Source organism: Schistocerca nitens, chromosome 2, assembly GCF_023898315.1.
Source record: "Schistocerca nitens isolate TAMUIC-IGC-003100 chromosome 2, iqSchNite1.1, whole genome shotgun sequence".
Taxonomy (NCBI): Eukaryota; Metazoa; Arthropoda; class Insecta; order Orthoptera; family Acrididae; genus Schistocerca; species Schistocerca nitens.
This window is the reverse complement of record NC_064615.1, coordinates 903,227,261-903,242,754: the sequence shown is the minus strand read 5'-3', so window position 1 is coordinate 903,242,754 and position 15,494 is coordinate 903,227,261. Positions and strand designations below refer to the sequence as shown.

The following is a 15,494-nucleotide window of genomic DNA, read 5'->3' as shown; positions in this document are numbered from 1 at the left end:
CACTTTCTACGTGTGTTTTGATGGATAAATGACTAACAAGCGCAATAGGTAACAATCTATAGAGCTAATATCACCTTTTCTCTTCACAGTCCTTTCAGTTCTAAATAGCTACATCTCGAAAACCGTGGAAGATAAAGCACATTCTATGATTGTTCCCTTTCACAACATTACACTGACTCACATTTAGAATGTCTAAACTCTGTGTACAGATATTCGTATTAACATGAGTATTTACGAGCAACTAAACGACCAAGTCTTACATTTAATCCACAGGCTAGGTTTTTGGAATGAGCTAAGACTTAATTGTTCATTCGATAACATCACTTCTGAAGCATTTCGCGATCCTGTCCAAACTACCACACATTCTATCGTGACATCGATATCGAAATGCAGTGGAGCAATAATTAAAAGAAAATTGTGGTGAAAAGGGTAATGAAATGATAGAGGAAACAGATGATCATGCTACACTAGTTTATTAAATTCAAAGTCTCAGCATTCACACACTGGACCTATACATGCTTTGTACTGGCAGAGAATATTGTGCAGCTTCAGACCACAACGACCTCTTCGGCGTTCCTGTGGAAGATGACAGTTTCTCCAAAAAGCGCGTTAGGCACGTCAAACTCCAGCTCGTTGATGGGCCTGTCGAATGGGAATAGGGAGGTCTTGGGGCACATGTCTTTGGTGTACGGGTCGATTCTTCCGTTGGTACTGGTTGAGCACGGGCTGATGATTACATAGGTGCAGAGTGGCAGACCCTCACGGGTTCCGCGTGGCAGCATCAGGCGATCGATGTCTCCAAATACGCGCATGATGTAGTTGAAAAACGGCTGTGTCCCACTAGCCATGGCGACCTCCGTGGCTCCGAACAGCTGAGTGAAGCTCATTGGCAGCTGGGTGTAGGAGCTGATGTCCTTTGATTTCCTCAGCAGTTCATTCACTCCCTTTTTCACTGCAAAAAGAGTTACATGGGTTGAGAGTAAATCGAAGAAAAACGAAAATAACGAGGAGTAGTAGAGATTGGCGATAAACTTAACATCAAAACTGAGACCGCAATATAGAGGAAGTGAATGGATTTTGCTGTCTCTGAAGGAAAGGTAACACATGATGGTCAGAGCAAGGAGTATATAGAAAGCAGACTAGCATAGGCAAAGAAGGCATTCATAACCAAAAGAAGTCTACTAGTAAGAACCATCGGTCTTAATTTGTGGAACAGATTTCCCAGAATATACAACTGGAGCAGTACATTGTACAGAAGGGGATCATGGACTGTGGGAAAATTAGAAAGTTGAGAATCGAAGCATTTGAGCTGCTGTGCCATAAAAGGATGCCAGTAATAATGTGGATGGATAAGATAAGAATTCTGGAAGTTCTCTTCAGAATCAGCAAGAAAAGAAACCTATGGAAAATACTTACAAGAAGGAGGGAGAGGACACTAGGAGTAGCAGGTAAATCAGAGGTACATGTGCAGCCTGCACTGTTGCCAGATTTCTGACATAACCCAGTAATATGTTGCAACACTGCTAGATCCTTCCCACTCTTTCCCCAAACCGTCTGATTTCACAGCCCTAGATGGTGGAAGTAGAACAATTGTCCAAGGTGAAAAATTCCGAAAATGGCCGGAAATTTAAGAATCTCCCTTGCAGATGGCAGGAAATTCAGAAAATCCGATATGTCCACTTGTACTAACGTTTTCTGAGTTCGAAAAGTGATCGAATAACTACGTTTAACAGACATTTATTTAGTAAAGTGGTAGAAACATAGAGTTCTCGCATGGAGCACAAGAAAATGTATCTTCCACAGGAGGCAATTAATACTGCTCACTCACTCCACAGCTTCCATCACTCCCTAGAAGTGCACTAATAAATATACAATGTAAAAAATCCTATACAATGCGTTTATAACATTTTGCATGAAATTTATACCAACAAGTTCATACATAATGCAGATGTCACTATTCTTAACCTAATTTAAAGTGTGTCATCTATGAAAACTTAAAGTCTCCGTGGAAAAAATTCCACCTGTAGCAGAATGTCGTCACGATATCAGCAGAACAGCGTGGAATTTAATAAAGCTGCTTCAATTTTGCTTAAGACTCTGTATCACATTTATATATCGAGTGAAACAAATATTGCAGATGACACACAACCATGTAGTTGAAGTGTATCTAACTAAAAGTAGGATGTTCTTTTCTGCTTTCATGACAGTTTTTGGTATTATTTATCAAAATACATATCTCGGAAATTTGTTACAATTTTTCTGTAACATAGTGATGTATTGGGTAATTTGTTAGAATTTTTGAGGTATCGATGTATGGGACAATTTATTACAATTTTGCTGTAATAGGAGCACTTTGCTGTGATTTTGTGTAACAGTGTTGATGTGTGGGATAATTTATTACAGATTTTCTGTAAAATGGTAATTTATGTAGTTTTTTGTTACAGTTTTGTTGTGACATGACGATGTCTGTGGTAATCAGTTACAATTCTGTTCTGAGAAGTAATATGTGCCATGTGGTCTCCACAAATGTTCAAATGGCTCTAAGTACTATGGGAGGTCTGAGGTCATCAGTCCCCTAGACTTAGAACTACTTAAACCTAACTAATCTAAGGACTTCACACACATCCATACCCGAGGCAGGATTCGAATCTACGACCGCAGCAGCAGCGCGGTTCCAGACTGATGCGCCTAGAACCGCTCGGCCACAGCGGCCAGCTGGTCTCCACAGTGCAAGCGCAGAAGTTAGCATTATCAGTAGAAGATGAAAAACGTTTTTTACATGGAGCAATTTGCTGCAGTAGTTCTGATACCATAGCAATGCATGGAGTAATTTGCTGTAATTTTGTTGTAACAAGGCGCAATTTGTTACTCTTTTGCTGTAATATGGCTGTGTATAGAATAACTTGAGATAATCATGGCTGTGTTCTCAGTCCAACATGATATCTCCCATTGTGAAGTAATACTTCAAGCTGGAGAAGAGTCCTTGTTTCAGCCTCACAACTGTCAAACCAATTTTAGACATCTGTGCTTCTAGTGCTGCTTAAACATTATCTTCATATTTATAAGAGCTGTAGCAATAGCAGCACAACGATTAATGTGTGCTTTCTCCACCAATCTCTAGATGCATAGTAAGCCTAGGCGTCACCTTTATGACATACTCTGATCACAATCTTTAACGTCATCATGTGTATATAACAAAATTTCGTTATTCTTCCTATATTACATTTAATAGCTTACACTTCTCCATGGAAAACATATGCTACTGTTCCACTTGATGTAGCATCACCATCTGCCTCTAGTATAGTGGCGATTGTCTCCTACTTTACTGATGTTTTACTCTGAATAAAAGTCTGGTAGGTCTGATTTTACAACTTACTAACACCCCAAAATGGATAGAAGACGAACTGACAGACGTGGATAACCACAGGACCAATTCTATGCCTAATATGGCTAATGGTTCAAATGGCTCTGAGCGCTATGGGACTTAACATCTGTGGTCATCAGTCCCCTAGAACTTAGAACTACTTAAACCTAACTAACCTAAGGACATCACACACATCCATGCCCGAGGCAGGATTCGAACCTGCGACCGTAGCAGCCTAATATGGAATCAGAAATTGCCCTGCAGAGAAGAGGTTCATAATGGTGAAATTCTGGATGAAACCGCAAGGAGATGCAGCAGAAAATAAATCTCTTAGACCTTTCGTTTCATAGCCATACATATTCATAGTGATCATACGATTGTTTTGAGAGTTTTCTACATAAAATAATACAACACCACTGAAGTTACAAAGGAAAATCAATAAAATTTGATCAATTTGTAGTAAAATATGCTGTACTTACACACTGTGTATCACTGTTTCATTTTGTCTGGTTGTAGTTTTCGCTTCCCCATCGGAAATGCTAAAATTGTCTTTTATACAAACCGATTCTGACACAAAATTCACGGATTTTTAGCACAAAATTAGCTAATTTCAAAACAAAATTTGCTAAGGAAGACTGGACAAAGAAGTGTGAATCAAATTGCAGTACCTATGGACAGAGACTGTCAAACGATGAAGAGAAGAACTGACGTGGACTACACCATTTCTCTGCTGCATCTGGCATACTTGCAGGCAGCGTAGACAGAAACTTTGTGATTCATTAGAATTTATGTGAAAAATGGCTTAAAAATCACTGAAAATGAAATGCTGACCTGAAAACTAGATCATATTCTGCTTATAATTTCGAGGATTGGAGTTTAATATACAGTCGACATCGACATCATTAAAGATAAATCACTAGCTCACACTGACGAGGATATAAATCGGTAATGACTTCTTTGAAGGAAGTTTACTGATACTGATCAAAAGTCTTGAGGAAATGTCTGATGTCCACGCGGTGCTCGTAGGTGCATCTCTAACAGACCAAAGCACCACTGTGACACATAATATTACTTCAAAATATAGGTTTGAGGATTGCAGAATTGTGTTAAATCATCGCCACATCCACGTCATGAATTCTGATAACTGTTCATTGCTGCTATATAAACAATCTTGTAGTTCTCACATCGTTATTTCACACCGTATATATGGAATATACAGTGTGCATCCATCTCATCCTCTGCCGTTTTGGATAGTTGGCTTTCCTCATTTCGGTTGATTTTTATCCGGCTGTTTACATCCCTTCATGCTTGATGTCTGCCTGTAGGATAAATGTCCGTGGAATAAGGCCATAAATGTGCTAGAGTGCTTTGAGGAGCATTCGCATCGATGTCTTTGCCAACAAATTCGTCTGATCTGGATCCAAAGGGACGTCAGCTTTGCGCCCACATTTACAGGAATTTCGTAAACATTTTGTGTCACATATTTCCGGAAATCTACCAAGGACTTTTCCAAATCATGCCTTGTAGAAGGGCCACTGTATTAGGTACAGCATGTGGACCAACATGCTATTAAGCAGGTGGTTATAATGATTTGGCCCATCAGTACTGATATTCTTGACGTGCACCTTTGATATTGGCTTTATCAGCCACACTTACAAATCACTCAATTGCCTCCAAAGTCGTGGGACTGGTATACAAAGTACGACTAGCCTTGGAAAGGCCTGCAGATTTGAATACGATTCCAAATGCGGGATTTTCCGTAAATCCATTTACCAACACTGGCAACCGACTCAGTACAGCACCACACCTCGCTGGGCCAGGCCTTTCAAAATGGTTCAAATGGCTCTGAGCACTATGGGACTTAACATCTATGGTCATCAGTCCCCTAGAACTTAGAACTACTTAAACCTAACTAACCTAAGGACATCACACAACACCCAGTCATCACGAGGCAGAGAAAATCCCTGACCCCGCCGGGAATCGAACCCGGGAACCCGGGCGCGGGAAGCCAGAACGCTACCGCACGACCACGAGCTGCGGACAGGCCAGGCCGTATGAGCTGGTGCATAGCTATTCTGGTGTAGGAGGCACTGGACCAACGTGGCTCTCGTCCACCTGAAGGACCTGGGATCTGGTAGTTATCACTGCTGTTTTTCTTCTACAAACGCATTGTACACCTACACTACAGACCATTTCTGTTGTAATATGTCGTCATTTCAGTCACCTGTATTTGCAAATTTGCAACGTGTTTGGTGGTCACAATTACCTTTGTCACTTAGTACAGGCTTTCTTCACACTCAGCTGCAGATGGCACGTGCTGGATGGGTAAAAGTTTAGTCTGTGTTTCTACATCTACATGGATACTCTGCAAATCACATTTAAGTGCCTGGCAGAGGGTTCATCGAACCACCTTCACAACTCTCTATTATTCCAATCTCGTATAGCGCGTGGAATGAATGAACACCTATATCTTTCCGTACGAGCTCTGATTTCCCTTATTTTATCGTGGTGATCGTTCCGCCCTATGTAGGTCGGAGTCAACAAAATATTTTCGCATTCGGAGAAGAAAGTTGGTGATTGGAATTTCGTGAGAAGATTCTGTCGCAAAGAAAAACGCCTTTCTTTTAATGATTTCCAGCCCAAATCCTGTATCATTTCTGTGACACTATCTCCCATATTTCGCGATAATACAAAACGTGCTGCCTTTCTTTGAACTTTTTCGATGAACTCCGTCAGCCCTGTCTGGTAAGGATCCCACACCGCGCAGCAGTATTCTAAAAGAGGACGGTCAAGCGTAGTGTAGGCAGTCTCCTTAGTAGGTCTGTTAAATTTTCTAAGTGTCCTGCCAATGAAACGCAGCCTTTGGTTAGCCTTCTCCAAAACATTTTCTATGTGTTCTTTCCAATTAAAGTTGTTCGTAATTGTAATACCTAGGTATTTAGTTCAATTAACGGCTTTTAGATTAGACTGATTTACGTGTAACCGAAGTTTAACGAGTTCCTTTTCGCACTCATGTGGATGACCTCACACTTTTCGCTCTTTAGGGTCAACTGCCACTTTTCGCATCATTCAGATATTTTTTTCTAAATCATTTTTCAGTTTGTTTTGATCTTCTGATGACTTTATTAGTCGATAAACGACAGCGTCATCTGCAAACAACCGAAGACAGCTGCTCAGATTGTCTCCCAAATCGTTTATATAGATAAGGAACAGCAAAAGGCCTATAACACTACCTTGGGGAACGCCTGAAATCACTTCTGTTTTACTAGATGACTTTCCGTCAATTACTACGACGAACTGTGGCCTCTCTGACAGGAAACCGTAAATCCTGTCACATAACTGAGACGATATTCCATAAGCACGCAATTTTACTACGAGCCGCTTGAGTAGTACAGTGTCAAAAGCCTTCCGGAAATCCAGGAATACGGAATCGATCTGAAATCCCTTGCCAATAGCACTAAGCACTTAATGTGAATAAAGAGCTAGTTGTGTTTCACAGGAACGATGTTTTCTAAACCCATGTTGACTGTGTGTCAATAGACCGTTTCCTTCGAGGTAATTCATAATGTTCGAACACAATATATGTTGTAAAATCCTGCTACATATCGACGTTAATGATATGGGCCTGTAATTTAGTGTATTACTCCTACTACCTTTCTTGAATATTCGCGTGACCTGTGCTACTTTCCAGTCTTGGGGTACGGATCTTTCGTCGAGCGAACGGATGTATATGATTGTTAAATATGGAGCTAATGCAGTAGCATACACCGAAAGGAACCTAATTGGTATACAGCTTCTGTGCTTTTCAGCCTCACAATCCTGCAACTTATGATCTAGACTGGCTATAGCCATTTACTAGCGCTAATTTCGTAGCTGTTTCCTTGATTTTTCATGCAATTAGACAGGCTAGTGCTTGTTTAATAGCTACCAACCCACCCTCACACAAATTTTTTGTGATGGATTTTAAAAACATAGTTGTTGTGTTTGGTGGTCTTTTTTAATTTTCTGCTGTTAGTACAATTGCCCATCTTGGATGCTTTGAATTTCCTGCCAATTTATATTAGATGGTGCACAAATTCGCAGCGTTTTGGTTTTGCATATTCGCATTCCGGTTGTTGTGCCTTTATTTATCGGTTCTCACTTGTTATTTATAGTTCACTGTTGCTATTTGAGTCTGCGTATTGTCATTTTGTCATTTGGAGACAGTGAGTGAAGTTGTGGATGCTAGGAAGTAGAGTGCCAAGAGGAGAAATTGGAACATTTCCGAGATATTCTTCCGTCTGAGTTCAGTAGATGGCTGATAGCTGTAGAGGCAACTAGAAACATTTTCGCCATGTATGGGGATATTGCCACTGGACGCAGCTTGACAAGAAAATGGTTTTCTTATTTTAAGGAGGATCGTTTTGACATTGGAGACTGTCCATGTTGAGGAAGACCTTCAGGGATAGATGAACGTCGTATGAACGCGTTAATCCACAATGTACCATGTCAGTGTGCTTGAGAACTGGCAAATGTGGTGAACTGTGATCATTCCACCATCGTGCGACTTTTGCATGCGATGGGGAAGGTTCAAAAACCGGATGTATGGGTGCCGTATTCCCTAACCTAAAATCACAAAAATCAATGGATGGCCATATGTACAGTCGTGGACAAAACGAGCGAGACCCCTCGCCTTTTCGTTATGCTGATCCGCACAGCTCTAATGTCTGCTACACAGCATAACAGGCAAGGCGACGAAGTGCTACCAACGTACCATGCACAGGCTTGAAATTGAAAAACTATCCGAACTTTGTCAGGCTGTTTTCAATCATGTGTAAGACTATATTAACGCTGAATAGTGTGTAAAACACAACACGTAAATACAAAATATAAATGAAAGAAGAAACGCCAACTAGTGAACTGTACTAACAAAAATGAATTACAGCTTATCGAGATAACATAACTGTTTTAGTAAGACAAAGTACCCCTTATCGTTACGAATTAGCAAAATATTACGCGCATTCGGCCACGAAACGGTCTGTGTCATCGTTCAGACCAGTCACACTGGATTATCGGTTCTGACCTACCATGAAAGTGTGCAAATTTAGCAATCCGTAAAGATTCATAACGAAATTCTGTTAATGGTGAAAAGGGTTTCAGCGGGTGCGGTGGCCGAGCGGTTCTAGGCGCTTCAGTCACGAACAGCGCAGCTGCTTCAGTCACAGGTTGGAATCCTACCTCGGGCATGGATATGTGTGAGGCCCTTAGCTTAGGTAGGTTTAAGTAGTTCTAGGTCTAGGGGACTGATGACCTAAGCAGTTTGGTCGCATAGTTCTTAGAGCCATTTTTTGACCTTTCGCGTAAATTTTCTTTACTTAAACGGCTGTATCTTTAGATGCGTTGACATAGAAGCTCACTTTTTTACACCACCAAGGGACCTTATATCGCAGGAAGTGCGGCACATTTCTGCTTATTATGTCTACCCGTACTCGAGGATAAAGGGTTTCAAGGGTTGGGTGGACAGATAGACGGTCAAGAAAGTGAGACTAGTAGGGTTCCATTTTTACCGATTTAGGTGACGAAATCCTAACAACGAATGAATAATTCACCCTACTCTTTATTCGAAATGTTATAGTTGCAGTCGATACATCAGCATGTTAATCGTAGCTACGCTTTCGATCCAAATCACGTTTACAGGAATGCAAATAAAATCCATTTGCCTATACACGTGGTAATTCAGATCCGAGTATTAATGCCACGGCGATTGAGAAGTGAGAGCATTCCCATTGCTAGCTAGCGTAAGAAACACTTCGGCTAATGAACGTTTCCTGGCTGTGGCGAGTCTAATGGAGAATTCGAAACATTGTAGAATATGTTTGGCAGCTATACCGCCCTTTTTATTTCCTTGGGTGGTGCAGAATTATCCTACTAAATTTACTCGAAAATAACAGTATTTTGTTATTTCGGTAAACATCCCGAATGATCGACACATAAGCCGTGACATAAAGGTAGAAAATTCATTTTTTTAGTCCAGAAAGCTCTACGCAACAGAAACTGCAGATCATTTTGCATTTTCATTGCGAAATTGCCAGCTTATTCATGTCTGGGGTAATAATAGAGGGCTGTTTGCCTGGGTTGTCTGCTAGTGTAGTGAAAGGTAATACCTACTGCAAGGGAGGTCTGGTTTGTTTTCGGTTCTACTCTCGATGCAGGCAGACAGACTATCAGTAAAGCCATTTTAAGAAATTCTCGCGCCCCCAATGCGTTTTATTGCTACCTTCATTTTGAACCAGCGCCTTGTGTGGATGTCAATATGAAACTCTTGTAGAGTTTCATACTTGTTACTGCCTACTTTTTCTGCTTCTGTCAATAACTGAATTGACTTAAGTGTGGCAAGGAATGATTTTTAACAGAATTTCGTTATGAATCTTCACGCATTTCTACTTGCACACTTTCATGGTAGTTCAGCAATGGTAATCTAGTGTGTCTGGACTGAACGACGACACAGACCGTTTCGTGGCCGAAAGTGCGTAATATTTTGCTGATTCGTAACGATGTGGGGTACTTTGTCTTACTAAAACAGTTGTGTTATCTCGATAAGCTGAAATTAATTTTTATTAGTACAGTTCATACTAATTAGAGTTTCTTCTTCCATTTATATCTTATATTTACGACTTTAACACAGTAATCAGCGTTAATATAGTCAGTCTTACACATGATTAAAATAGTCTGACAAAGTTCGGATAGTTTTTCAATTTCACGCCTGTGCACAGTATGTTGGTAGCACTTCGTCGCCTTGCCTGTTATGCTGTGTAGCAGACATTAGAGCTGTGCGGATCAGCATAACGCAAAGGCGAGGGGTCTCGCTCGTTTTGTCCACGACTGTACATTTACGCTCAAATGGCTTGTGAACGGCACCGACCATTCATAGCCCGTATCGTTACTGGTGGTAAGAAATAGTGACTTTATGGTAACATAAGGAAAAGAAAGGAGTGGTTGAGCCCAAACAAAGCAGAAGCTTCGCTCCGAAGACCTGCGCGCTTTCACAAAGGATAATGTCATGCATCTTGTGGAACAGCGATGGTGTGGTGTACTACGAATTGCTTCCTTGAGGTGTTACCATCACTGCTGACATCTGGTGTCAACGAGTGAGATGTCCTGCAGATGCAGTGCAAGAACATCGACCAGGAAGACTGTGTGAAGTGAAGCTACTCCACAATGACGCCTGCCTGCAGAGTGCTAGACTGTGAAAAAAGACTACACAGAGGTTTGGTTGGCAAGTCCTCGTTACCCACCTTTTTCACTTCACCTTGCGCCCTCATATTTTCACTTTTTCCACTCTCTGGCCAAAAAATTTCTGAAGGAACTTCCTTTCCGTATGAAAGTGCACATCGAACATGGCTCGACGAGTTCTTCACCTCAAAACTACAACAGTCGCGGAATCGGAAAGTTACACTAGCGTCGGCAGACAGCTATAAGTAGTAAAGGAGAATAAATCGTTGATGACTAAAGTCTCTGTTGTGTGTATTTGTTGTGTTTATTAAACTTATGGGTAAATGCCATGAACTTATGAACCAACCCAATACTTCGGAAATTGGTCTTCTTTTTGAATTTCCCGCCATTTTAAATTTACGCCAATAATTGGCCTACTGCCATTTTAAATGTAGCAAAAGCGCGTGTCTTCGATTTTTTTAAAATTATCGCATCATTTTGAACCAAGAATTTTGAATTTGTTGCCATTGTTTGAATTTCCTTACATCGACAATTCGCCTACATGCGCAATCTTGTATTGGATCTGGGAACCCTGAGAGACGTCTTCGGAAATCTGGCAACAATGGGGACTGAACCTGTACTCTCACGTCCTCGCTACTGACTGGACATGTGTTAAGACGTCAAGGAATAACTGTCAAGGTACTTGAGGAAACTGTAGACAGTAAAATCTGTCGGGTGAGAGACATATAAGAATGTATCTAACATCAAATAACTGAGTAATTTGGTTCGAGTGCTGCTACTAGTTGAGGACAGGAGAGAAATTCGTGGAGGGCCACTTGAAACCGGCACTACACTGACGAAAAAAAAACAGAGAGAGAGAGAGCAAGCTGTGATCTTGACATTTGTATGGGGGTGGGGGACAGAAAATACACCTACAGATGTCACTGTTTTAATGACCTTCATGAGTTAGAAAATGGTGATAGAAGATTGAGTGTTAGGAGTGTGCTTAGATTGAGCATTTAAAATGAGATAATTTGTATAAACAGGTAAGGCCTACTTTAATGTATCAATAGAGACAGAGTACTAGGTTCAATTTTACGAAGACGGGTGAAAACAGAGCCTTCCATTCTTGAAAGAACTATCCTGAAATTATCTGAATGTCCGGTCTGGCATTTGGTGTGGCAGTTTTCTCCAGCGTTTGTATAAACACTCACTCCATAAATACTAACACCTTTTTAATACAGTCTAATATTTATTAACGTTCCAAATGCATTCAGCCTTTTAAATTCAGGTACATTCAGTAGATTCGATAATTTACTTGTTCCTCGTGCCTAAATCTGCTGTTACCAGAGGAGATGAAAAGCAGATTTTGGAAAGACGAACGAATGGCTTAATATAAAAGGCGAAACGTCCCTGAAATACACTGCAGCAAGAAAAAGGCTTTTGAGTTTACAAAACAAATGCTTTATATGATTGATAGAATACACCGGAGTTGATTTGCTGATGTCTGTATACTCGTACTGTGTCTCACAGAATACGAATCAATGAAGGTAGCCCGTATTACTGGATAGTAGAAGCGTATGTATACAGTGATACATTCGCAACCTAGTCTTGGAAGTGTTCATTCTTACTTATTTTAAACGTGGTTGGTACGCGCTGTGATAGATGTTCAAGTTTGGTGTGCATAAGGTACGTAAAACATTTTCAGACCTGAAGTTGGGAAGGAACGACGCGAGTGGTTGCTGGATAGCTCAACATGTAAGATCACTTTCTGCGAAAGGCAAGGTACCAGGTCCAAGTGCCAACTGGATTCTCAATGTTAAACTACTATAAAGTATCAAAATTGTAATGTTACTCATGTAAAGATTACGAACTCCTTAGGCAAAGTTGTTGTTGTTGTGGTCTTCAGTCCAGAGACTGGTTTGATGCAGCTCTCCATGCTACTCTATCCTGTGCAAGGTTCTTCATCTCCCAGTACCTACAACCTTCTGAATCTGTTTAGTGTATTCATCTCTTGGTCTCCATCTACGATTTCTACCCTCCACGCTACCTTCCAATACTAAATTGGTGATCCCTTGATGCCTCAGAATATACCCTACCAACCGTTCCCTTCTTCTAGTCAAGTTGTGCCATAAATTTCTCTTCTCTGCAATTCTGTTCAATACCTCCTCATTCAACAGTGGCTCTGAGCACTATGGGACTTAACATCTGTGGTCATCAGGTCATAGAACTTGGAACTACTTAAACCTAACTAACCTAAGGACATCACACACATCCATGCCCGAGGCAGGATTCGAACCTGCGACAGTAGCGGTCACGCGGTTCCAGACTGAAGCGCCTAGAACCGCACGGCCACACCGGCCGGCCCTCCTCATTAGTTATGTGAACTTCTGTAGCACCACATTTCGAAAGCTTCTATTCTCTTCTTGTCCAGACTATTTATCGTCCATGTTTCACTTCCATACATGGCTACACTCCATATAAATACTTTCAGAAAGGACTTCCTGACACTTAAATCTATACTCGATGTTAACAAATTTCTCTTCTTCAGAAACGATTTCCTTGCCATTGCCAGTCTACATTTTATATCCTCTCCACTTCGACCATCATCAGTTATTTTGCTCCCGAAAAAGCAAAACTCATTTACTACTTTAAGCGTCTCATTTCCTACTCTAATTCTCGCAGCATCACACAATTTAATTCGGACACATTCCATTATCCTCGTTTTGCTTTTGTTGATGTTCATCTTATATCATCGTTTCAAGATACTGTCCATTCCGTTCAGCTGCTCTCCCAGGTCCTTTGCTGTTTCTGACAGAATTACAATGTCATCGGCGAACCTCAAAGTTTTCATTTCTTCTCCATGGATTTTAATACCAACTCCGAACTTTTCTATTGTTTCCTTTACTGCTTGCTCAATATACAGATTGGATAACAACGGGGATAGGCTACAATCCTGTCTCACTCCCTTCCCAACCACTGCTTCCCTTTGATGCCCCTCGACTATTGTAACTGCCATGTGGCTCCTGTACATCTTGTAAATAGCCTTTCGCTGCCTGTATTTTACCTCTGTCACCTTCAGAATTTGAAAGAGTAACTACACTAAATTTTCCTTAAGAAGCAGGTTGATGTAAACAACTTACATTTCATGCCGAATGAGTCGATGTAGACCATTTTGTGCCGCCTCTCATCCATAGACAGCTTCTTGCCATAGACATCGTAGACAGGGCCAATGAAGAAGCGGACGAAGACGTCCATCTCCCTGTCGCTGGTGATCTTGACGTGGTAATTGAAGGGCATGTGCGTCAGACGCTGCTGTCGGGCCACCACGTTTAGTTTGGCGGCCTCCTCCTGGCTCGCCACCGGAACAGCGTTGTTCAGCTCGAAGTCGTAGTCCTCGAAGTACGTGACCAGCTTGTCAACGGTCAGGCTCTCCACTGTCACGCCAGGCAGCAACAGCTGGTATGAAAAAATAAATAACATGGGGCAATTTCAGTGCTTACGTACTGCGTTACTATGTCCGTTGGGTGCCTTTGAGCATCGATAGAAACTGACGTCACAAGCCGTATACGAAATTTAATGTAAGTGATGCGCAAACAGTAACATGAATGCAGAGGTCCGGATATGTTGTTCACCTCACGTTACATTTTGTTGAAGCAATGCCTAGAAAATACTGTGGCTCCCCTGTTATAAAAGAAAATGCTTAATCTTGAATTCATTGGAATTTCTGGCAGTACTAGTAGCTTATCATTCTGCAGGGGAAGAAGGGTGTGAACCATGACAGGCCCGTAACTAACATAATGCAAAAAAATGGTTCAAATGGCTCTGAGCACTATGGGACTCAACTTCTGAGGTCATTAGTCCCCTAGAACTCAGAACTAGTTAAACCTAACTAACCTAAGGACATCACAAACATCCATGCCCGAGACAGGATTCGAACCTGCGACCGTAGCGGTCTTGCGGTTCCAGACTGCAGCGCCTTTAACCGCACGGCCACTTCGGCCGGCTAACATAATGCAACTAGCTAACAATGTCATTTACAATATAATGGCGAAAAATATTTATCTCGGCAGTGACACATGTACTTGCTGTAAATTACTGGAACAAGTTACGAATTTTGTCTATTTAGCCAAGAGTGAATGTACACTACTGGCCATTAAAATTGCTACACCACGATGATGACGTACTACAGACGCGAAATTTAACCGACAGGAAGAAGATGCTGCGATACGTAAATTATTAGCTTTTCAGAGCATTCACACAAGATTGGCGGCGGTGGCGACACCCACAACGTGCTGACATGAGGAAAGTTTCCAACCGATTTCTCATACACAAACAGCAGTTGACCGGCGTTGCCTGGTGAAACATTGTTGTGATGCCACGTGTAAGGAGGAGAAATGCGTACCATCACGTTTCCGACTTTGATAAAGGTCGGATTGTAGCCTATCGCGATTGCGGTTTATCGTATCGCGACATTGCTGCTCGCGTTGGTAGAGATCCAATGCCTGTTAGCAGAATATGGAATCGGAGGGTTCAGGAGGGTAATACGGAACGCGGTGCGGGATCCCAACGGCCTTGTACCACTAGCAGTCGAGATGACAGGCATCTTATCCGCATCGCTGTAACGGATCGTGCAGCCACGTCTCGATCCCTGAGTCAAAAGATGGGGACGTTTGCAAGACAACAACCATCTGCACGAACAGTTCGACGACGTTTGCTGCAGCATGGACTATCAGCTCGGAGACCATGGCTGCGGTTACCCTTGACGCTGCATCACATACAGCAGCGCCTGCGATGGTGTACTCAACGACGAACCTGGGTGCACGAAAGGCAAAACGTCATTTTTTCGGATGAATCCAGGTTCTGTTTACAGCATCATTATGGTCGCATCCGTGTTTGGCGACATAGCTGTGAACGCACATTGGAAGCGTGTATTCGT

The 15,494-nt window shown here is 41.7% G+C and overlaps 1 protein-coding gene across 1 annotated transcript in view; it reads right to left on the bottom strand.

Annotated features, from left to right (window-relative positions):
* Positions 1 to 548: 548 nt before the first annotated feature.
* Positions 549 to 15,494, bottom strand: part of LOC126235433 (hexamerin-like) — a 52,381-nt gene continuing 37,435 nt past the window's right edge. Inside the window, exons 8-9 of the mRNA XM_049944157.1 lie at positions 13,699 to 14,014; positions 549 to 952 (exon numbers count right to left, since the gene is read on the bottom strand). Of these exons, the coding sequence (XP_049800114.1) occupies positions 549 to 952; positions 13,699 to 14,014 (720 nt within the window). The remainder of the gene's footprint in view (positions 953 to 13,698; positions 14,015 to 15,494) is intronic.